The 23,419-nt window shown below is 37.4% G+C and overlaps 1 protein-coding gene and 1 non-coding gene across 2 annotated transcripts in view; one reads left to right on the forward strand and one right to left on the reverse strand.

Moving 5' to 3' along the window:
* RIOK1 (RIO kinase 1) overlaps window positions 1-23,419 on the reverse strand; it is a 39,956-nt gene that overhangs the window by 12,207 nt on the left and 4,330 nt on the right. Inside the window, exons 3-15 of the mRNA XM_053601049.1 lie at window positions 21,221-21,311; window positions 20,250-20,319; window positions 17,613-17,655; window positions 15,418-15,510; window positions 13,708-13,820; window positions 13,517-13,597; window positions 11,759-11,845; window positions 10,731-10,868; window positions 10,080-10,183; window positions 9,749-9,855; window positions 5,763-5,828; window positions 857-976; window positions 21-74 (exon numbers count right to left, since the gene is read on the reverse strand). Of these exons, the coding sequence (XP_053457024.1) occupies window positions 21-74; window positions 857-976; window positions 5,763-5,828; window positions 9,749-9,855; window positions 10,080-10,183; window positions 10,731-10,868; window positions 11,759-11,845; window positions 13,517-13,597; window positions 13,708-13,820; window positions 15,418-15,510; window positions 17,613-17,655; window positions 20,250-20,319; window positions 21,221-21,311 (1,167 nt within the window). The remainder of the gene's footprint in view (window positions 1-20; window positions 75-856; window positions 977-5,762; window positions 5,829-9,748; window positions 9,856-10,079; window positions 10,184-10,730; window positions 10,869-11,758; window positions 11,846-13,516; window positions 13,598-13,707; window positions 13,821-15,417; window positions 15,511-17,612; window positions 17,656-20,249; window positions 20,320-21,220; window positions 21,312-23,419) is intronic.
* LOC128595223 (small nucleolar RNA U2-19) lies at window positions 6,784-6,861 on the forward strand. Its single transcript, XR_008382871.1, has one exon. It is a non-coding gene; the product is annotated as a small nucleolar RNA U2-19 (small nucleolar RNA).

A 23,419-nucleotide genomic window follows, 5' to 3' on the forward strand; every position in this document is an offset into this window, starting at 1 on the left:
GTAACACATTTTCTTTATACCTTCTGAACTCCTGATAAATCTTTCTTCAGTCCTGTGACAGTCTGGTATAGAATCTTGTAACCGAAAAAAAAAAAAAAAAAAAAAGACAAGAATCAATATAAAGCTAGATAGTGAAATTTTCACTGTTCTGTTAAAAACACTGTGGCTAAATTACATGTTCTGTGATTATAAAAAAGTATCAAAAATTTACCTCATAGTATACAGAAAGTTTATAATATGGGTATTACTCATGCCCAGATATACCAGGCCCACAAGCCAAATCCAACCAGCCACCTGGTAGTTTTTACAGATAAACATTTACAATTAGTTTGATGTTGGCAAATGCTAACTGAACTCCAATGGAGTGAAATGTTAACTACCCACCCCCAGTATTCTCTTTAGTACACCTGTATTATAAAAAGTTGTGTTCAATTATTACTAATGTATTTCCAGTTTCATGAATAAAATTTTGTTTCTTGGTTCATAAAGTCTAAAATATTTATTACCTGGCCTTTTACAGAAATAAATTTCTCCTGAAATATTTATGTTAATTTAAGAAACACATGTTAATGGATCTAGTGTAAAAACTATTAACCTAAACTTCTATATGAATCTTTCTTTTTCTGTAATTACAGTCTGTTGGAGTTATTCAATTGTGTCACTCCCTCTCAGAAATACCAATGAATTCCCTTTATATCCAATGTGTACAGAGAATCTGTAATACAAAGGGAACTAGTCATCTCACTACCTCAGAAGCCAGCATTCAAGATCAGAGGAACTTAAAAGTCTCAAACAGGTTTGGGAAAGTCCCTTTCTTTTGTGTATCTGCTTGCTACATACAAACCAAGCTACTTACATTGTCTTGTTGGGCATTCATGGCCATGTCCTCTTCCTTCAATTTCATCATTATATCTATATCCCTCTCATAATTTTTTACTTCATTCAAAGTTCTAGGAATATATGCTTGTTTAAACACCTAACAGAGAAGAAAAGAAAAATTGACACTATTGACATACTTCTCATATTCACGTAGCACTTCACCCCCAACAAGTCACAGAGGAATCTATATTCATCACCTTCAACACTGACTCTGAGCCAACCTGTCTGCACACTCTAGTGTAACACCTGCTATGTGGTGTGTCAAAAGCAATGGTACTATTGATACAGTAACATTTTGCACGTAACTTATTTTAAGGAAGAAAAAGAACCATTATGGCTGATTCAAAGTTCTCCTTAGAATTACACTTCTCCCCTTTCATTTGCATTCCTAAAAGCTTTTCTGAGTAGGAGGTAAAGAAATGAAGTTACAGTCACAGAGTGTTGCCTGGCTGTGTCTTACAAAGGAACACGCTCTTACATGGGAAATCACCTACCCAGCTGTTACAATGAAAACAGGTCATAAGCTGCTGATAAACGTAAGGTACCTCATATTCATCCATTACACTAAGAGCTCTGAGAATTAAAAAAAAAAAGTCTACTGTAAATCTTTCACAAAAAATCCCATCCTGGGGCAGCGCCTGTGGCTCAATAGAGTAGGGCACTGGCCCCATATGCCAGAGGTGGTGGGTTCAAACCCAGCCCTGGCCAAAAACTGCAAAAAAACCCCCCAAAAAACAAAAAAACTCATCTTGATTCCTTAGACTAAAATAATTTTATTTTTACCCAAGAGTGGGAGAACCTATGGCTTTCAGGGCAGACGTGGACTTCAAGGATCTAGATCCTTAAGTGCACCCTTTCCACGAATCCACATTTTATAGAATTAATCCTCTTATTTTTATTAACATACTTTTGTTTGCCTTTTATATTTTTTATTTTGTTTTTACAATGAACACATTTAAAGTACCAAAGCATAAAATAAGCTCCAATGAGACCGCGCATAGTAGCTCACGCCTATAATCCTAGCACTATGGGAAGCCAAAGTGGGTGAATTGCTTGAGCTTCAGGAGTTTGAGACCAGCCTGAGCAAGAGCGAGACCTTGTCTCTAAAAATAGCCAGGAGTTGTGGTGGGTACCTAGTAGTCCCAGCTACTTGGGAGGCTGAGGCAAGAGGATCACTTGATCCCAAGAATTTGAGGTTGCTGTGAGCTATGACACCATGGCATTCTACCCAGGGCAACTGAGTGAGACTGTCAAGAAAAAAAAAAGTTCCAATGAAGTAAGTAATCCTTCCAGATTGGCCAGCATAATTAGACCATTAGTAAGCCATATGGGCTAAATTGATGGTTACTACACTCATGACTTAGTTCTAATTTCCCCTAACTGGTACCACTACCCCATGACGCTGGTTAACTCTGGTAAGAGTTCATGAGGGTTGAGTATGACAGTTTGTATCAGCATTTGACAATGGTGCACCTATGTTTGTTTAAAGTGGAATTTGTGAATAGTTGCATACCTCGATAGTATTTTTTAATTCTGTTTGCTTAATAGCCCACCATATCAAAGAAAATCAAGAGAATGCTGAAGAAATTTTTTAATGATTAGAAATTGCAGTATTATCTTGTTTTTGCTAAAGATCATTTACTTGACCTGTGATACTGCAGATCAACATTAAAGAAATTCAATGCTCATAAGGACCACAGACATTTTTAATTAGAGGGAGAGGCAGGAAAAGTAGTATTGCAGAAATTAAAAGATGAAAAGCAAAAGCAAAGACAATTCTTCCAAGCAGCAATAAGACCTGGAAATAATGCCACTGAAGCAATTTATAAAGTAGCTTAATATTGGGGGGAAAAGGAAGCCATTCATTGATGTAAAATCTGTGAAAGAATGGATTGTTGATCTAGCCTGAATCAGCTGTTCAGAAAAAAAAAAAAAAGAATGCACTGTTGAGGTTATAGAATGCTTAGACCCTGATAACCTTTCAAAGTACAAACAACTGCCTCTTTTAAGGAGAACCCATAACTGATCGGCAGCCTTCAACTTAACAGAACTTCGTGTAATACTTTGAAAGGAAAATACATATTATTCAATTGCTTTGGATGAATCAACTGATACTACTGACTCTGCACAGGTTTTATATGTCACTCAGGTCATAACAGAAGGTTTTCTTTACTATGAAGAGATACTTGTTTTGGGAACACTTACAAACAGAACACAGGGAATAGATATTTTCAACAACTTACAAGATAAATGTTATAAAGTTGGACTGAATTCAGTAACTTTAGTAAGTACAGACAGTGCACCTTCCATGACAGGAAAATATGAAGGGTTTATCGCACAGAAAAAAAACAAACATATTAATAGATCTGAATGCTCTCACTTCTTTTCATTGTACTTTCCATCAGTAAAACCTCTGTGCTAAAGCTGATATTTCAAGTAACCCTTTGTAACAAGTTGTAAATATTGTTAACTATACCATTGCAAATGCAATATGGCATGGTCAATTTCATAACATGCTGAAGTTGAATGATGAGGTATTCAGGGTGGATTTGCCACATCATTCTAAAGTGCATTGGCTATTGCAGGGACAGGTACTGGCTAAAATTTTATCTCTGTGAGAACAGATAGTTAAATTTTTCGAAGAACAGAATTAGCAATGTGAATTATTGAAGAAAGATTTTTTTGGAATGCAGCATTTCTGTGTGATAGCATGTCAAATCAAAATGACTTGAATACTTCTTTGCAAGGTAAAACAGTCTATACAGCATATGTGGTAAAAAGCCCAAGTATTAGCCAGGCGCACTTGCTCACACCTGTAATCCTAGCACTCTAGGAGTCTGAGGTGGATGGATTGCCTGAGATAAGGAGGAGTTCGAGACCAGCCTGAGCAAGATTCCGTCTCTAAAAAATAGCCGGGCGTTATGGTGGGTGCCTATAGTACCAGCTACTAGGGAGACTGAGGCAATTAGATTGCTTGAGCCCAACAACAGTAACAACAACAAAACCCCAAGTATTTGAAAAAAAGCTACTTCTTTCATAACATTTCTTCTTCTAAAGGAAATTTTTGATGAACATTTTTTCTAGTTAGCAAAGGTCACTGATGAGCAGGATGATATATGAGAATCATCTGAAAAATACACAGCTGTTATAGATCTATGATTAATAGCATTTCAGCCTCCCCTAGTCTATTCACCATGGCACCTAAGAACTACAGATGGAACTGATTGAGCTCTCAGTAGATAACATTTTAAAGTCACTGTTTGATGTTAAGAAAGATCTGATTGAAATATGGAAAAATGCAGCAGAGTACACAAAACTTCAACAAAGTGCCCCCAAAATGCTTTCTCATTTTCAACCACTTATTGCTGTGAATTCTACATTCTCCTATCTAACCCAAATCAAGATGTCCTTAAGGTAAAAAATGACTGATACCCATTTAGAGGATCAACTGAACTGTGGACCTCCATGCTGCAACCAAATACTCAAATACTTTCCAACAAAAAGCAGGCACAGGCCGGGCGTGGTGGCTCACGCCTGTAGTCCCAGCACTGTGGGAGGCCGAGGCGGGTGGATTGCCTGAGCTCGGAGGTTCGAGACCAGTATGAGCAGGAGACAGCCAGAGTGAAATCCCATTACTAACATCAAAAACAGCTGGACGTTGTAGTGGGCATCTGTAATCCCAGCTACTGGGGAGGCAAAGGGAAAGAGAATCGCTAAAAGAAGAACAGTAAAAAAAAAAAAAGAAAAAGAAAACAAACAAACAAAAAACTTCAAACAAAGAAGAATGAACAAGCAAGCTGAAATTAAAAAAAAAAAAAAAGCAGGCACAACAAAGCCATTAAAAGGTTAGTTAGGGTGGCGCCTGTGGCTCAGTGGGTAGGGCGCTAGCCCCTTATACCAAGTGGCGGGTTCGAACCCGACCCCAACCAGCTAAAAAAAAACAACAGCAGTGGTAACTACAACAACAACAAAAAAAACAACAGCAGTGGTAACTACAACAAAGAATAGCTGGGCGTTGTGACAGGTGCCTGTAGTCCCAGCTATTCAGGAGGTTGAGGCAAGAGAATCGCTTGAGCCCAAGAGTTAAGAGGTTGCTGTGAGCTGTGATGACACAGCTCTCTACCGAGGGCAACAGAGTGAGACTCTGTCTCGGAAAAAAAAAAAGGTTAGTTAACTTTAAAGTTAACAAAGTTTTCATTTTTTTATATCCAGAATATAGTAGTTAGACTTTTATAAAATAATATACATTTTTAAGTATATCTAATTCAAGTTTCTTGAATGCAGTCTTATTGGATTACAGCTAACTTCATGCAGCCTTCCAACATGAAAAGGTTTTCATCTCTGATTTTTACCAAAGCATAAATATTTAAAATCTACAATATGTCTGGAATCAACACGTAAGTCATTTAAAAATTCACATTTGCAAATTAAAAACAGGTTTTTCCTTCTTCTTCTTCCTTTGTTTTTTGGTTGTAGTTATCATTGTTGTTTGGCCAGTCGGGGCTGGATTCAAACCCGCCAGCTCCAGTATATGTGGCTGGCGCCCTAGCCACGTGAGCTACAGGTGCCTAGCCTCCTGTTTTTTTTTTTCTTTCACGTGCAATTTAAAATAGTTGTCTCATTTAGGCTTTTCCTTCTGCACTCATACATCCTAATAAGATCTTTAAAAATTTTCTCCATCTAGGACAATGGGCTAGGTTGTTGACTGGACCCATGTAACAGAATATAAATCATGTACCTTGCCTCAGTTAAATTATACACCATCATTCCTCTCAAGGAAATAGAAAATATTGCTTATCAAGTTAATACTCTAGTCTATCATAGAAAAAAAGACCCCAAAACAAAAGTGTTTCCTATGGCTGTGAATGGATAATAAATCCTACCTCTTCATCCACATGATCTTGGCTAGACCTTTCTTCCTTGGTCCTCTGAGATGCTATTTCCATGGCCTTGGAAAGAAAACAAAAATTAGTTGTCTTTACAATTCAACCTACAGAAGACACATCCATTTCCCAGACTCAAATAAACTTGTCTAAGTTGCACTAGTAAGCTCTACTGGTACAGGTGGGCTCTCTAGCTAGACCTCACCAGAAGAGCTGTTATTAACCCAAAAGTAACAGGAGAAATCAAACTCTTCTTTTCTTATCTAGGAGGATCCCTAGTTCCTCCAACCCCTTCAAAAGTAATACCCTGTTTCCCCAAAAATAAGACAGTGTCTTATTTTAAGGTGTGCTCCCAAAGATGCACTAGGTCTTATTTTCAGGGGAGTCTTAGCTTTCCTGTAAGTAGGTCTTATTTTCAGAGGATGTCTTATTTTCGGGGAAACAGGGTACTACTTTTACTATTTTTAAATGATTAGCCAAAGTATTTACTGAGAAAAAACTGAGACCCAAAGAATGAAAGAACCAGTCCTAATTCCTGAGCAGTTAGTGAAGGAAATCGCAAAGAATGGCCACAAATCCTGAGTACATGGCTCTAAGGCTCCTGCCGTAAAAAACCACCAAAGAAATCTCTTTGAGCAAACAATGACTGAATTTAAGATGTGGAAGAGTCTAAAGGGTTTTTTTTTTTTTTGCTTATGAAAAGGAGTATCTATTCTCTACTTCACACAGAAGAAAGGATGGTGGCAGTAGGGTGTTTTATCTTGTAGACTCTAAAATCTCAGCCAAATTGAAGAGTTTAGAAATAAAAATGATGTGGTATTAATTCAATTGATATATGTGGTTACCTACTATGTGCCAGGTATTGATTGGGTACTGACAATAAATAATCCACAATAAAATTCCTTTCCATTAAGAGTTCACAATCTAGTAGAGGGTGACAGAATTAAAAAGAACTTAATGTAAGAAGTGACACAGCATGACTACTTCTTTTATACTTCTGTAATATGAAAATAGACCTATGGATCAATGATGAAATGGCCAAATCTGAATATCACAAGACATTCCAGTCTACCAATACATGATCTCTACAGTTTTGAGAAGCAAAACTAAAAAAAAATGTAATGTAGGGCGGCGCCTGTGGCTCAGCAGGTAGGGCGCCAGCCCCATATACCAAGAGTGGCAGGTTCAAACCTGGCCTCGGCCGAACTGCAACAAGAAATAGCTGGGCGTTGTGGCGGGCGCCAATAGTCCCAGCTACTCAGGAGGCTGAGGCAAGAGAATCGCCTAAGCCCAGGAGTTGGAGGTTGCTGTGAGCTGTGACACCATAACATTCTATCGAGGGTGATAAAGTGAGACTGTGCCTCTTTAAAAACAAACAAACAAACAAAAAAAACCCTGGAAGATCTCTGGAAGATCCTCTCCCAGAGAATTAAAAAAAAGAAAAGTAATGCAATAAGGGCTTATGTCTGTGGGGGTGGCGTGTGTGTTCATAAAAATGTCAGTGGATAACCAAGTGTTTGCTGATTGGTGAATGAGACTGGGTGTGTGTGTTTGTGTATTTATGTGTACGTATGCATGTGTATGAAACTCTAGAAAAAAATACACAAAAAAAGAAAGTATACCTAGGAAAACGATGATTTCTGTCAAATTTTGCCTAGAGAAAGCTTGCTGAACTAAGCTTCAAAGTTCGCCAGGGAGAGCAAGATAAAGGCAGAAATGGGACGGCATTCCAGGAAAAGTGGAGGATATGAAAAGGAGGACAAAACCTAAAAACTGGTGGAGGAGCATATTTGCCAAATGTTCAAAATCCAGCTTGGCACCCACAGCACAGAGGTTACGGTGTCAGCCACATGCACTGAGGCTGGGCAGTTTGCATCTGGCCCAGCCAGCTAAATAACAATGACAACTGCAACAAGAAAATAGCTGGGCGTTGTGGCGGGTGCCTGTAGTCCCAGCTACTTGGGATGCTGAGGCAAGAGAATCACTTAAGCCCAAGAGTCTGAGGTTTCTGTGAGCTATGATGCCACGGCACTCTCACCAAGGGCAACATGGTGAGACTCTGTCTCAAAAAAAATTCCAAAAAACAAATGTTCAAAATCCTATGATTTAGTGACAAAAGTAAAAACAGATAACCTGGACTAGCACAAAATTTTAAAAAGCATGAAGAATGCAATATACAGAGTGAAAAAGCAACCCACAGAATGGGAAGAAGTATTTGCACATCATATATCTGATAAAGGATTAATATCCAGAAAATATAAAGCACTCTTACAACTCAACAACAAAAAACCAAAACCACCTAAGAACTAGAATAGACATTTTTCTGAAAAAGTTACACGAATGGCCAAGAAGTACACAAGAGATACTCAACATTGCAAATCATCAAGGAAGAGCAAACCAAAACCACAATGAGACCCTAACAGGTATGAGGTAGTATCTCATCGTCAAAAAGCTAACTAAGTAAAAATTTAAAAAGCCAAGCTGGGCACAATGACGTGCACTTGTAGTCCCAGCTACTTGGAAGCAGAGGCAGGAGAATCACTCGGGGCCAGGAGTTCTATGATGGCACCTGTGAATAGCCACTGCCCTCTAATCTGGGCAACACAGTAGGACCTTGTCTCTTGAAAACAATAAACCAAACAAAATCTAGAAAATAACAAGTGTTAGTGAGGGTACGGAAATAGAGAAAACAAAATACGAAGTGCTGGTGAGGATCTAGAAAAATTAGAACCCTTATGCACTGTTGGTGGGAATATAAAATGTAGCTGCTACAGAAAACAGTATGGTGGTTTCATGAAAACTTAAAATACCATTTGATCAAAATACCATTTGAGCAATTCTACTTTTGGGTTTATTTTTAAAAGAATACAAAGCAGGGTCTTTATATACCCATGATATTTATATACCCCTGTTCACTGCAGCTTATTTCCAAAAGGTCTAAGCAACCCAAGTGCCCATCAACAGATGAATGGACAAACAAAATATACACTGGACTATCATTCAGCCTGAAAAAGAAAAGAAGTCCTGACACATGCCAAACATGGATGAACTGTGAGGACACTACGTGAAGTGAAATTAGCCTGTCACAGAAAGACAAACACTGTGTGATTCTACTTACAAGAGGGACCCAGAGTAGCTGAATTTATAAGACAGAAAGTAGAATAATGGTGGTCAGGAGATGGGAATTGTTAATGGGTACAGTTTTTGTTTGGGTTGGTAAGATGGCGATGAACAGCGGTGTGTGGTTGTACAACAATGTGAATGTACTTAAAGCCACTGACCACACACATAAAATGGGTTAAAATAGTAAATTTTATGTTATGTGTACTTTGCAATTAAAAAAATTCCATATTCAGAAAGGCCACCGAGGAACAAGGGGAAAGCATCAATGACCAAATAACTAACACGTTTCCTACTAAACATTCATGAACTTTGACAATCTGTGTAATCTTGCCAGATGATTAAAGTTAACTGACTACCGAGTTGACTCATGGGTTGGGGAGTGGAATGGCTATTTTGCCAGCTGGGTGTATTCTCAATTCCTCGTCTGTGAAATAGAAGACCAAAAAATATATCAGGAAGCTGTCCAAACGTATAAACTTACTATGCAATGTGAGTTCCTCAGAAGTGTTACACAAAAATTCAAACTCTGAAATGCCCCTAAATCTGAAACTTTTTTTTCTTTTTTGAGATAGAGTCTCACTATATCACTCTTGGTAGAGTGCCGTGATGTCACAGCTCACAGCAACCTCAAACTCTTGGGCTTAAGTGATTCTCTTGCCTCAGCCTCCCAAGTAGTTGGGACTATAGGCGCCCACCACAATGCCCGGCTACTTTTTGGTTGTAGTTGTCTACTGTTTGGCAGGCCTGGGCTGGATTCGAACCCACCAGCTCCGGTGTATGTGCCTGGTGCCCTAGCCGCTGAGCTTCAGGCACCAAGTCCATACTGCTCTTTTTTTATTGCTTTCTTTCCTCACCCATCTTACCTTTGAGAGATAAGCATCCATGTTCTCATGTGTGATAGATGGATCTGTAACAAATTCAAAGAGCTCCCGCACAGTCATGACAGCAACACTGTGCTTCAAGAAGAAATCTGTTGGAAGGAAAAACATTAGTGATCGCTTTTATGAGGAAAAAGCTTATCATTCCAATGACTTTATAGGGAAACAAGGAGATAAAAATATACACCACCTCTCATAAAATGGTTTAAGTGTCATTGCATCACAATTCAGTGATAATATTTTATATCAATACCTTAACTAAGTACAGAACCAACATACACAAACAAGCTGTTTAAAAATTCTAGTTTCCACTCACCATTGACATTGGCACAATCTTTTCTCAAGAACTCCAAGGCATGTGGGTGGTCATGCTCCACGGACTGAGAAACATCAATGATGTACACATCTCCCCCATGGTATCTTTTAAGATACAGATACAGAAGATATGATATATTTCTACTTCACTACATTTTATCATTAAAAAAATTTCTATTCTTTTTTTTTTTTTTTTGTAGAGACAGATTCTCACCATACCGCCCTCAGGTAGAGCGCCGTGGCGTCACACGGCTCACAGCAACCTCCAACTCTTGGGCTTACGCGATTCTCTTGCCTGAGCCCCCCAAGCAGCTGGGACCACAGGCGCCCGCCACAACGCCCGGCCATTTTTTGTTGCAGTTTGGCCAGGGCCGGGCCTGAACCCGCCACCCTCGGCACAGTAGGTAAGAGTCCACCTTGATTATCAAGAGGTGAACACTGAGAAAATTTTCAAAGTCCATTAAGTTAATGTTAAAGTGGTCATATCTCTAAGGTCACTGAAGGGAAAGGCCATATCTTACATGGTTACCATGTGGAAGTCAACTTTAAAACTTTAGAATTTAGTATGACTTCTTGCATTGGGATTTTGTTTATTGTTTTAATGGACATGAAATGACTTACAGATAGTTCCTAAAAGACAAAACATACTCACAGCATGTTAAATTCACTGAGATCTGCATGGACCAATCTGGCATTCTGGTACATTCTTCTCATGTACTGAATGACCTGTAGATACAATTCCCGAGCCTTGGATTCTGATAACTGGATGTTTTTCAAGAGTGGTGCAGGTCTTGAATAAACATAATTAAGAAAAAATGACCAAGAACAAGTTTTCGCGTCTTATACTACATAGCTACATGTGCCTCTCATCTACAACACATCATGTGAACGGTATGTGGTACCATTTATCTCACCACAGATAAAGCATTCCAAGAAATTCCCAACAAACAGGTGCTTTCCCATCAGACTGTATAAAACATCTCTCAAACATGGGGTTAGCTGTTATTTGGAAGCATTTTGGGACATTAAAGGGTAAATTGAAAACTTATACATTAATACAGTTGAAGAGTCATGAAAAACCTATTTAAATGGGAACTATGAGGTCTGACAATTAAGTTGGCAAACTCATCCTAGAGAAAGTGCTACATACCCCATTGCTGAATATCACTGTGGTCACCAGAGGGCCAAGGAGAGTACTTGGAAGGAAATCATAGTGATATTCAGCAATGAGGTATATAGTACTCTTTAGAATGAGTTCCTGAATTTAACTTTGACTTCGTATTCATATTTTGGATAATTCAAAGTACTTAAAAATACAGTTTTAAAAGAGAAATGAAGAGAGAACTATTAAATATAAGTCTGGAGTGTAATAAATAAAAGGAGATGTACATGAATGCTGCACAAACTGTGTTTATGATACTTTTAGTAGCACTTTAGGAAAGTGTACACATTCTCAGAAGCTCTTGTCACTCTAGGAGAGAAAATGTTGTTAATGAGAACAGTCATAAATTTTCAGCCTATAATTACAAGAGCAGCCTGTGGATATGATCACTTAAATAATTTTGTGGTGATGTGTGCTGTTGCTTATTTAAAAGGAAATTTTATAATTAAATGCCTTTTTTGAAATTAAAAAAAAATACGGTTTTAAGAATGTAATTACTAGGCCCTTAATATACTTACATATCATCTTTACCAATGAAACCCATAATAAGAACATGACTTCTTAGCATTATTGGTTCTGGACATGGTATCTCTGCTGTGTTTAGCCTGTAATATTGTAACAGATAAAAGTAAAATTGAAAGCTGAAAGGGCTTCTAAATAAGTTCAACAGCTAAATCCCACAATATTAATATTGCTGCTAATTAACAGCAAGGCCTCCCATATTCTGTATTCATAAAATCTAAAACACCAATGATTTTAAGTGGTACCACCATGTACTATGTAAACTGACAAAATCCTGGTAATTAAACTATTACATCCTATGGCCTCTAACACCCAACCTAATTCTAGAGATACTATACTGTGAAGAAAGGCTCGGTGCCTGTAGCTCAGCAGCTAGGGCACCAGCCACATACACTAAAGCTGGTAGGTTTGAATCTGGCCTAGGCATGCCAAACAACTACAATGACAACTACAACTAAAAATAGCTGGGCGTTGTGGTGGGAGCCTGTAGTCCCAGCTACTTGGGAAGTTGAGGCAAGAGAATTGCTTAAGCCCAAGAGTTTGAGGTTGCTGTGAGCTGAGACGCCATGGTATTCTACCAAGGGCAACATAATGAGACTCTGTCTCAAAAAAAAAAAAAAAAAAAAAAAAATGTGAAAAAAAATGTGGATCTCAAAATTGACAAAACAGGACAAATAGCTGCAACTGTCCTTTGAGGTGATCAGACTGAAAAATAGTTAATAAAAATTGCTGAACTCATGACTAAGAATTGAACACAAGAAGATTTCAGAAGGACTTTCAAAATAAGTAGTACCTACTTAATTGATATTGAATAGTGCGAAACTATCCAATATATAGCATATCCAATGTATATTACCTATATATAGCATATAAAAAGTTAAAGGACAGGGCAGCGCCTGTGGCTTAGTGAGCAGGGTGCTGACCCCATATACTGAGGGTGGCAGGTTCAAACCCGGCCCCGGCCAAACTGCAACAAATAAATAGCAGGGCATTGTGGCAGGCGCCTGTAGTTCCAGCTACTTGGGAGGCTAAGGCAAGAGAATTGCCTAAGCCCAAGAGCTGGAGGTTGCTGTGAGCTGTAATGACACGGCACTCTACCGAGGGTGACAAACTGAGACTCTGTCTCAAAAAAAAAAAAAAAAAAAGTTAAAGGACAATGAAAAAAGAAAAAAAAACTCCAAAAATTTAAGGAAACTTGATCTCAATGAGGTAACAGGTCTTTACTTGATAAAAAGGTGTTAGTGCAAACAAAGAAAATATAAATGTGTCCAAAATTAAACTAAAATAGGAAAGGGAAACTATGATAAACTATTAATATAATGCACAGTTTAGGACCTATCAAGACTTGTCTAAAACTAGAATATCTACTAAAAAGTGACCCATCATTATCACCAGCTGGTTGTGTCACTATTCTGCTTAACATCCTATAACAGTTCCTTATTACCTTTAGGACAAATCTGAATGTTTTTACATGGCTTACAAGGCTCTCCAAAGGATCTAGCTTTGCAAAATAAAAATAAATTGAAGCAGAATTTTTCTGTAATAAATTCTTTAGATAGAGAATAGTGTAGTTCTCTACAGAGAACAGATTTGTTCAGAAATCTGTTTCTTCAGCTTATCTCAGCAGGGCTAACAGAACTGAATGGCCCTAACAAGACCCTACATTTGAGCAGACCCACACTGAAATATACTGGCAGGAAGTGAGGGTGATATGCAGGGCAAAACACAGACATACACACATATATCCCAGTTACCTGATTAAGTTCCTCATTTCTTTTTCTGCCCACGTTTTCACCATTTTTCTAGGGTTTCCTTTACAATAGCCATGACGAAATCTTGAACAAGAAAAGTATTTGTTATTTCAATCATTCCAGTTTTCCATTTTAATGTTTTAAGAAAAAGAAATTAAACCAACTTGGGGTAGAGGAGCAGGATATGAGCTTACCTGAATTCTCCACTTACATACTTATCCCGGTCTTTGAACACCAAAACAGAAGTTTTATAAATTTTGATTGCTCTGCTCTCTCCATTTGCTGTGCTAGCATGGTATACATTAGCCTATTTTAAGTAAAAGAAAAAAGAAAATAAAGTTTATGTTAACAACTATTGTTTTTTATTTTTCAATATCTTTGATTCTAACCTCAAAAGTCAAATGAACTGAAATAATATACATAAAGGACACCGCTATGTTTTGAAGATGTGAATTAAAATGTGAAACTCTTATCAAAAAGAACAGTATGAGCTGGGCATGGTGGCTCACACCTGTAATCCCACCACTTTGGGAGGCTGAGGTGGGCAGATCACCTGAGCTCATGAGTTCAAGACCAACCTGAGCTAGAGCGAGACCCCATCTCTAAAATTAGCCAGGCGTTGTGGCAGGTGCCTATAGTCCCAGTTACTCAGGAGGTTGAGACAAGGAAATTGCTTGAGCCCAAGAGTTTGAGGTTGCTGTGAGCTGTGACACTACAGCACTCTACTGAGGGTGACAAAATAAGATTCTGTATCAAAAAAATAAATAAATAAAATAAGGCTCGGCATCTGTAGCTCAGTAAGTAAGGGCACCAGTCACATATACCAAAGCCAGCAGGTTTGAGCCCAGCTGGGACCTGCTAAACAAGAATGACAACTGCAACCAAAAAATAGCCAGGCATTGTGGTGAGCATCTGTAGTCCCAGCTGCTTGGGTGGCTGAGGCAAGAGAATTGCGTCAGCCCAAGAGTTTGAGGTTGATGTAAGCTGGGCGACATAGCAAGACTCAGTCTCAAAAAAACAGTAAGCATGTCTCTAACACAAATACAGTTACATGCCACATGACAACTATGGACCAGATATATGATGACCTTGTAAGATTATAATACTGTATTTTTACTGTACTTGTTCTATGTTTAGATACACAAATACCACTGTGTTACAACTGCTTACAGCATTCAGTACAGAACATTCTGCACATATTGATAGCCTAAGAGCAGTAGGCTACATCATATAGTCTACTCATGCAGTAGGCTATACCATCTAGGCTTGTGGTGATGTTCATACAGTAACAAAACTGCCTAGTGATGGTTATCAGAATATGTCCCTATTGTTAAGCAATGCAAAACTGTAGACAAAATATAATTTAACTATTAATATTGAGGGGATGTGGTTTCAAATTTTTCAGTATCTCAAGTATACAGAAAATACTTAAAGACATTGTTAAACCTAGTGATTTATAAACTGAATTTTACTGAGAACTGCTTCCCACAGAATAAGCTGCTAATTAAAGAACACCAGGTCTGTCCTTCTCTAAATCCTCATATAAAGAAAAAAATAAGAGACCCCAAACACCCAACTCCATTAGCAATTTTGTGATTACAACTCAGGCCTCTAAGAAGCTGACTGACCATTTAGGCTTACTGCTGGGCACAACTAGTTAAGATTCAATGACACAATACAATAATGGTAGTGGAAAAGGGATGGTTATATGCACAAATTTCTATCTGGCCATAAATATTAATAAAGCCAAGTTCAGAAACATTGTATTAAACTCTCTTGACCCATATATATTTTTTCTTTTCTCTTTAAAGGCACAATGTATTTACTAAGTGCCTCAGTTTCATTTGGTATCTGAAATAAGAAAACTAACATGAAAACATTCAGTCATCCAAAGAAAAGCTCACTTCTTTTCCCGTGCTAATGCAGCCATTGATTTCTGATATGATTCCTCTAGTCAACATCTTGAACAAAATCATTCGAGTTCTGGGATCCAACACCTAAAAAAAATGCAAAAAATTAAGAATTCAGAATGACAGTACCAAATCTTTCTCATTAAAGCCTGTGACAGTTATAAACTAAAGAGCTTAACTGTACTGTTATCCTGGTTGCCTACATGAGAGTCACTATTATGGTGCTTTTATTCACTCTGATTTTTTTCAGAGTCTGTTGTTTTGTGTAGAGTATAGTGGTGATATCATAGCTGACAGAAACCTTAAACTCCTGGGCTTAAGCAACTCTCCTGCCTCAGCTTCCCAAGCAGCAGGGACTACGGTTGTATGCCACTGCATGTACCTAATTTTTCTATTTTTAGTAGAGACTGGGTCTCACTTTTGTTCAGATTGGTCCAAAACTCCTGAGGCTCAAGTGATCTTCCCACCTTGGCATCTCAGAATGCTAGAATTACAGGTGAGGGCCACCATGCCCAGTCTCACTATGATTTTTTATAAATAAAATGTGAGGTAAAGGCTACAGCAACTGGAGAGAACAAACTAGTTTATCCAGTCATGGCAATCAAAGTCTATCAAGTCCAAGGGAAACAGAAATAGACTCCAGGCCAACATTAGCTGATAGAAATATAATTCAAGTGACATAATAGTACATTTTGTAGTCACTACGTTATGAGAAGTAAAAAGAAACAGGTGAAACTATTTTAATACTTTATTTAACCCAATATATCTAAAATACTACCATTTCAACACATATTGATATAAAAAGTCATTAGAATATTTAACCCTACTTTTTACACTAAATCTTCACACTCCATTGTGTCCTCTGTATTTATAGCATACCTGAATTCAGAATAGCCACATTTCAAGTGCTCAGTGGTTAAAGCATCAAACACAACTAATACTTTAGGGACTATCCATCAACGAGGTGCCAGAAACCTAAGGCACATGTATAAACGAACACACCTTGGAAGACTGTAAGACTAAAAGCCAAACTACAGCCCTTGTAATCAGAGAAGAAAGAAAGAAAAGTGAGTGGATAAATGGACAGGCACTAATTTCTACTCCCTCAATACCACAAACATAAGCAAAGAGGGGAAGTTTTCTGGTTGAGTACAGGAATCTAGGGAAAGATCTAACTTTCTGGAAAACTGGTATTTAGGCAAGTGAGGGGCAAAGGAAGGAGCAACATACCAAAGGCTCAGGAATAAAACAGGAAAAAAATGATAAATTTATAGACAAGTACACATTTTTAAAAGACAGTGTGAGATTCAAGCTACTACATATATGACTCGACTATTCAAAATTAAATACTGAAAGAGAAAAATTTTCTGCCTAAGTTATTTGAGGGTCTTAGAAACATACTTTGCTTTTAATCACAGAAATAAATCACACAAAATAAATTAGATAACAAAGATGACACAGACCCCAGCCTCTTCTTCCATTGAATGGGGGAATTCTTCAACTGTGACAGATGGGCACTTATGTCTTAAATGAAGAATATGTAAGAGGAAAAGGTTACAATTCCAAAATGTGTGTTTATGTATACATGTAAGGGCAGGAGAGAGAAGTGGCAGGTGCCAACAGCTACATTCTGACCCTCTGTATTATTTTCTTCACATCAAAAATGTGGGTCAATGCTAACACCCAATCAAGACAAAAATTAGGGAAAACTAGAGGCTCATTTTTCAGCTTCTTGAATAGAAAAAATAAAAGCAGCATAATTTTTAAAGAAAAAGGATTTCTAATTGAAACTTGAAAGCCTTAACTCTCTTCTCAAACCTATACCCCCTTTTTGTGGCAGATACCCAACCTATCTTCTGAGAAAGCTCATAAAATCCCTGAAGTCTGTGCTTAAGAAAGATTCCTACTCTGATAATCTCTCCGCTTCCCCAAGAAAACGAAAGCATTGTGTGGTGGCTTTGTACAGCCACAGAAGGACCATGACTCTGATGTGTCATCTATTAGGAGTCCTATTATAAAGCCTAACATAAATCTCTAAATTCTAAACTACAAAAGGAGGGATTTTATATAGGAATAATTTTAGATAACATCAGCATCAAGCAAGAAGAATGAAAGCAAACTTTTATACAATTCAATAAGAAAAGAAATGCTAATTTAAAATAAGAGCTTACAATAAAGTCAAACTGTACCTGTTCTACAGTTGCTCTGTCTGCCTTATCTTTGAGGCGATACCTAACCAAAAACAAAAAAGTATAGTTGATATATTCAAAATTCAATGAGATGCCAAAATAAAAAACCTTTTAAATGTACTTTATTTCATGAAAATTCCTAAGTAGGTTTCTGACTCTAAATTCTTCACTACACAGTGTAACTTTCTGCATTTCCCCTGAATATGCAATTCAGTTCTCTACGGCAAAAGATGTATGAATGTAGTAAGAATTTTGAAAAAAATCTATCCATATTTCAGAATCATTAAATAAAAAAAAAAAAAAACAGCTGGGGTAAAGTGAACATCGCAAAAAAGGGGAAAACATTGAGTCTGTGTTTCCTTCAAATTATTTAATGATTTTTTTTTTTTGTAGAGACAGAGTTTTACTTTATCACCCTCGGTAGAGTGCCATGGCATCACACAGCTCACAGCAATCTCCAACTCCTGGGCTTAGGCGATTCTCTTGCCTTGGCTTCCCAAGTAGTTGGGACTATAGGCACCCACCACAACACCTGGCTATTTTTTTTTGTTGTTGCAGTTTAGCCGGGGCTGGGTTTGAACCTGCCACCCTCAGTATATGGATGGGGCTGGCACGCTACCCACTGAGCCCCAGGTGCCATCATCCTATTTAATGATTTTATTAGTACAAAACTAAAGTCTGTTTTTTCTTGCTTTCTTCTTTTTTTTTTTTTTTGAGACAGAGTCTCACTATGTCATCCTCAGTAGAGTGTTATGGCATCATACATCATAGCTCACAGCAACCTCAAACTCTTGGGCCCAAGCGACCCTCTGCCTCAGCTTCCTAAATAGCCAGGACCACAGGCGCCTGCCACAATGCCTGGCTATTTTTTGTTACAGTTGTCCTTGTTGTCTAGCCGCCCTGGGCTGGGTTCTAACCCACCAGCCTCGGTGCATATGGCCAGTGCTGTAACCACTATGCTATGGGTGCAGAGCCTTTTTTGTTCTTTTAAAGAGACAAGAGTCTTACTGTATTGCCCAGGCTGGATTTAAAACTCCTGGGCTCAAGCAATCCTTCAGCTCAGCCGCCCAGTGGAATTAAGGTCATTACAAGGCTTTCTTTTTTTTTTTTAATTAAATCATAGCTGTGTACATTAATTCAATCACGGGGTATAATGTGCTGATTTTACATACAATTTGAAATATTTTCATCAAACTGGTTATCATAGCCACAAGGCTTTCTCTTTAAGGTCATTTTGTATAAAGATACAGGATTTTTTTTTTTTTTTTTGAGACAGCCTCAAGCTGTCACACTGGGTAGAGTGCCATGGTGTAGCAGCTCACAGCAACCTCAAACTCTTTGGACTTAGGTGATTCTCCTGCCTCTGCTCCCAAGTAGCTGGAACTACAGGCAGCCACCACAACGCCCGGTTATTTTTTGACTGCAGCCGTCATTGTTGTTTCATAGGCCCGGGCTGGATTCGAACCCACCAGCTCAGTTGTATGTAGCTGGCACCCTAGCCACTTGAGCCACAGGTGCTGAGCCATCAGGACAGTCTTGAAATGCAGACTCTGATTTGCTTCAGCTCACACGGAGTGACTCCATATAGCACACTAACCTAAACTAATAAAAGTTCATAGACAGATAAGGATTCAAACAGACACCTTATCTCAAAAGGCTGATTGGGCAGCACCTGTGGCTCAAAGGAGTAGGGCGCTGGCTCCATATACTAGAGGTGGTGGGTTCAAACCCGGCCTCAGCCAAAAACTGAAAAAAAAAAAAAAAGGCTGCTATCTCCTGGATATAGCAATAAATCAGAAGAAAGTTGGTTTTTAAATTCAAGTCTATCATTGTTAGTTGTGTACTCTTAGTGTCATTTTCTAAAACAGTGATAATACTTTAGAGTTATAAGCATGTAAGAGAAGTTAGATCTTAGACAACTGGCTTTGAGAACAGAATTGTAAAGACAATTGGTTCTCAGCTATATCATGATTTAGTTTTTAAGTCTTCCCTTGAATTTTTAAAAATACTTCATGGAAGGGAATAATCCCTAACAAAGTTTAAAATGGGAACATTTTTATACATTTTAGTTTAAACTGAAATGTAAAGACATCATTACCCTCCTGAGAGCACATTTGTGAATTTCACAAGACTACAGTTTTACCATATATTTCTTTTTCTTTTTTTTTTTTCTTGAGACAGGGTCTTGCTTTGTTGCTGGGCTAGGGTGGAGTGGCATCATCCTAGCGCACTGTAGTCTCAAGCTCCTGGGCTTAAGCAATCTCCAGCCTCTCTTGAGTAGCTGGGAGTAAGGCACACGCAACCACAGCCAGCTAATCTTTCTATGTTTTGCAGAGACAAAGTTTCACTCTTGCTTAGGCTGGTCTTGAATTCCTGGACTCAAGCTGTTTGCCTGCCTCAGGCTCCCAAAGTGCTAAGATTACAGGCATGAGTCACTGCACCCAACTACCCATGTATGTTTTAAGAAGATTCATTTAATATTTTCAATTTACAAAGGTATTTACTACCCTGATTTAAGCTAAACCAAACAAAAACTGGTTTAAGTATACAGATGAACTTTTGTAAACGAATTATGACCAAGATGATACTTAGTCTAGAATTAGTCCCTATCACCCATATTATTAAAATATTACTTACATATCTGCTTCCTTTTGTCTAGACTTTTCGGTGACTTTATTTATGACAGAATCAGTAACATTTAGCTTATCTAAAAATATAAGAAACCCACAATGTAAATATGTAAGACAAAAAGACATTAACGAACTTGCTGAATAGGACACTCCTATTCCTTGTTTTATATACTTTTATCTGAATGTTTTATTATAGATAGGATATATTTTTAGTAATGAAAAAAATTTAAGTGTTTTTAAAGGCAAGAAGTAAATTGTGTTTCCTTCATAACAAGTTATTTTCATCATTACAGCTATAATTGTTGAACCACCGAATTCTAGATGCAGAAATCCCTCAAAAAGACCGTATTTGTATGTTAAATTTCAGATACTTGTTAATATTTTGTATGACTAATACAAGTTTATACAGCTGCCTGAATTCCAAGTTTAATTCTAAAAGCTTCAGTTTCATTTCAAGTTACAGATCTACGACATACTTATATTAATTCAGGCTGCACTGAGACAGTGTATGTAAGAGACATTGTGCTAAGATGACAATAATAAGTGACTGTCTATACAAGAATAAAGGATGACCTTGCATTTTTTAAGAGGTGATGATTCAAATCAACATTCCGATTCCCTGCCCCAACAACCCACTAAATAATTAACAATTATGTAAAAGTCTCCAGTAAAACAAGATGTAACTATATTTAATACTCTACCATTTTTAACATCCTACGAGATGACCATTACTACAAAATCCAATACAGAACAGACAATAACTTGAATAGATACCTGTAACTTCATATTCCCACAGCAGGTGAGAAAACAGCTAAAGTCTTTCCTTGAAGCTATGTTTCTAAATCACTAAAACTTTTATTTTCTCTAAGCATTATTATTGAGTCAGTAACACTTGAATATATTAAAATTGCATAACACTTTGTGGTTTTCAAAGACTATCCACATAGCCCAGTGAGGTAAAATATTTTGTAAACTCACCTAAATTAATTTTGTTTTCAAATTTCCGTAACACCTTGTCAGCTGGAGTAGACATTTTTGCCAAACTGCAGTTGGAATTCTGTCGATTTGCCTAGGAGAAATAAGTTCCAGAATCTAAGGCACTAGGTGTAAATACTACGTACAAACCTAACGTCCACCATCACATAGTTTTAGTTCACAGTTAGCTACTAAGCATCAATACTTAGAGGACTAACCTAAGGTAAGAATCAATCAAATTTACTCACAAATTTTTCTTAAAAGGCATTTGAAGTAGCAGGTTAAAGTTCTAGCTAGAATAGTTTACATAATCTGTTGTTTTTTTTTGGTGGGGGGAGTTGCTTCTATGTGACATATTCCTATTATTAGAAATAACAAATTAAATTTAATTTGTTAATTTTCTAGTTTGACTGGTTTATACATTTAAAATTTGAAAATGTTCATTTACCCCTAACAGGCATAATAAAGAGCTAAGATCAACATTAAATTGGTTCACAATTTCATTTTTGGCCCAGTATCTCAGAAGGGGAAGAGATTTAAGTATGAGGCTTAGCACATAGACTGGTGTTATGCAGTTAATGGCAGAAAGAGAAAAAAGATGACATCTTATTCTCACAAATAAGAAAATAATAAATGTTAAAAAGGGAGCCTATAACAATTATTGATTCAATCCTATTATTTTGGATTAGCATGTAACACTGAGGCTCAGTTGTTCGTTTGCGTAGAACTTAAAAAAGTATTAATTTTTTTGGGGGGGGGACAGAGCCTCAAGATATAGCCCTGAGTAGAGTGCCATGGTAGCACAGCTCATAGCAACCTCAAACTTCCCTTGCCTCAGCCTCCCGAGTAGTTGGAACTACAGGACCCCGCCACACGCCTGGCTGTTTTTGGTTGTAGTTGTCATTGTTTGGTAGGCCTGGGCCCGATTCAAACCTGCCAGCTCTGTTGTATGTGGCTGGCGCCTTAGCCACTTGAACTATAGGCGCCACCAAAAAACATATTAAATTTAACTTTAAAATAATTTTTAAATTAAAATAACAAATGTTCACAGAAAATGCAGGTAAAATTTTATTCACCTATGATCCTAGTACCCAAAGATAACATTTAAGTATATACCCTGTTTCCCGAAAATAAGACAGTGTCTTATCTTAAGGTGTTCTCCCAAAGACGCGCTAGGTCTTATTTTCAGGGGACGTCTTATCTTTCCTGTAAGTAGGTCTTATTTTCGGAGGCTGTCTTATTTTGGGGGAAACATGGTAATACTTCTGATTTTTCTTCCCCTAACTTTCTTAAAAAAGATTAATACACCCTAGGTTGAAATTGCTCAAAGCTTCACCAAGTGTCAACAGAGGCATTACCAAAACAAAACCCTATTGTGAAATTTCTTTTGTTTTTTAAAAAATGCATGCATTCTGGTCCATGATATGGTTGTTTTAATAGCCATAGTTTTTCTCTCCTACAAATCCTTCAGTAATCTTTATGCTCCAGGAAGATATACCATGTTTATCCCAAGGCTCTGCAAACTCCTCACTACTTGACACTTCCAATTTGAGAAGCAGGCTCTGCACACTCTACACAGTTTGTTGCACATGGTAGATGATGGTAGATCATGAACATATTCCCATGTCATTAATATACTCTTCTATTGCAACACATTCCGTGGCTGCATCATGTCCCATTGTGTGAATCAGTTCCATAGTAAATTTAATCAAGGCTCAAGGTCGTCTTGGATGTTCTTTTACCATAAACAATCTAGAAAATCATTTTTGTAACTAAGTCTTGTCACCCCTAGAATTGCTGAATAAAAGCTTTTTAAATTTTTATCACATACTAATTCATTCCCCAATTACATCTATTTACTTGACCATCAATGACATATTTTGTATATTTGTTTATAGGTGAAAAAACGGCATATGTACATAATAAATCTGGGTTTTCTTAATTACTAATGAGGCTGAACTTTTTCACCTCATTAACAATTAATGATTTATAATCCACTGCCTATTCATGTCTTTTCCTACACAGATGTTTAAGGTCATAATCTTATGATAAGTTAAATAACTTTTAATTTATTAACTCTGGAAAGAATCCACACCCAGGAAATTATCAGAAATATAAAAGAATAAAAAATGAAAAATCAATACATTGGGTTATACAACAACATAATCTGAAGAAAATCTTTCAGTTGTTCAACTCTAGAAT

This window comes from Nycticebus coucang, chromosome 9 (genome assembly GCF_027406575.1).
Source record: "Nycticebus coucang isolate mNycCou1 chromosome 9, mNycCou1.pri, whole genome shotgun sequence".
Classification (NCBI taxonomy): Eukaryota; Metazoa; Chordata; class Mammalia; order Primates; family Lorisidae; genus Nycticebus; species Nycticebus coucang.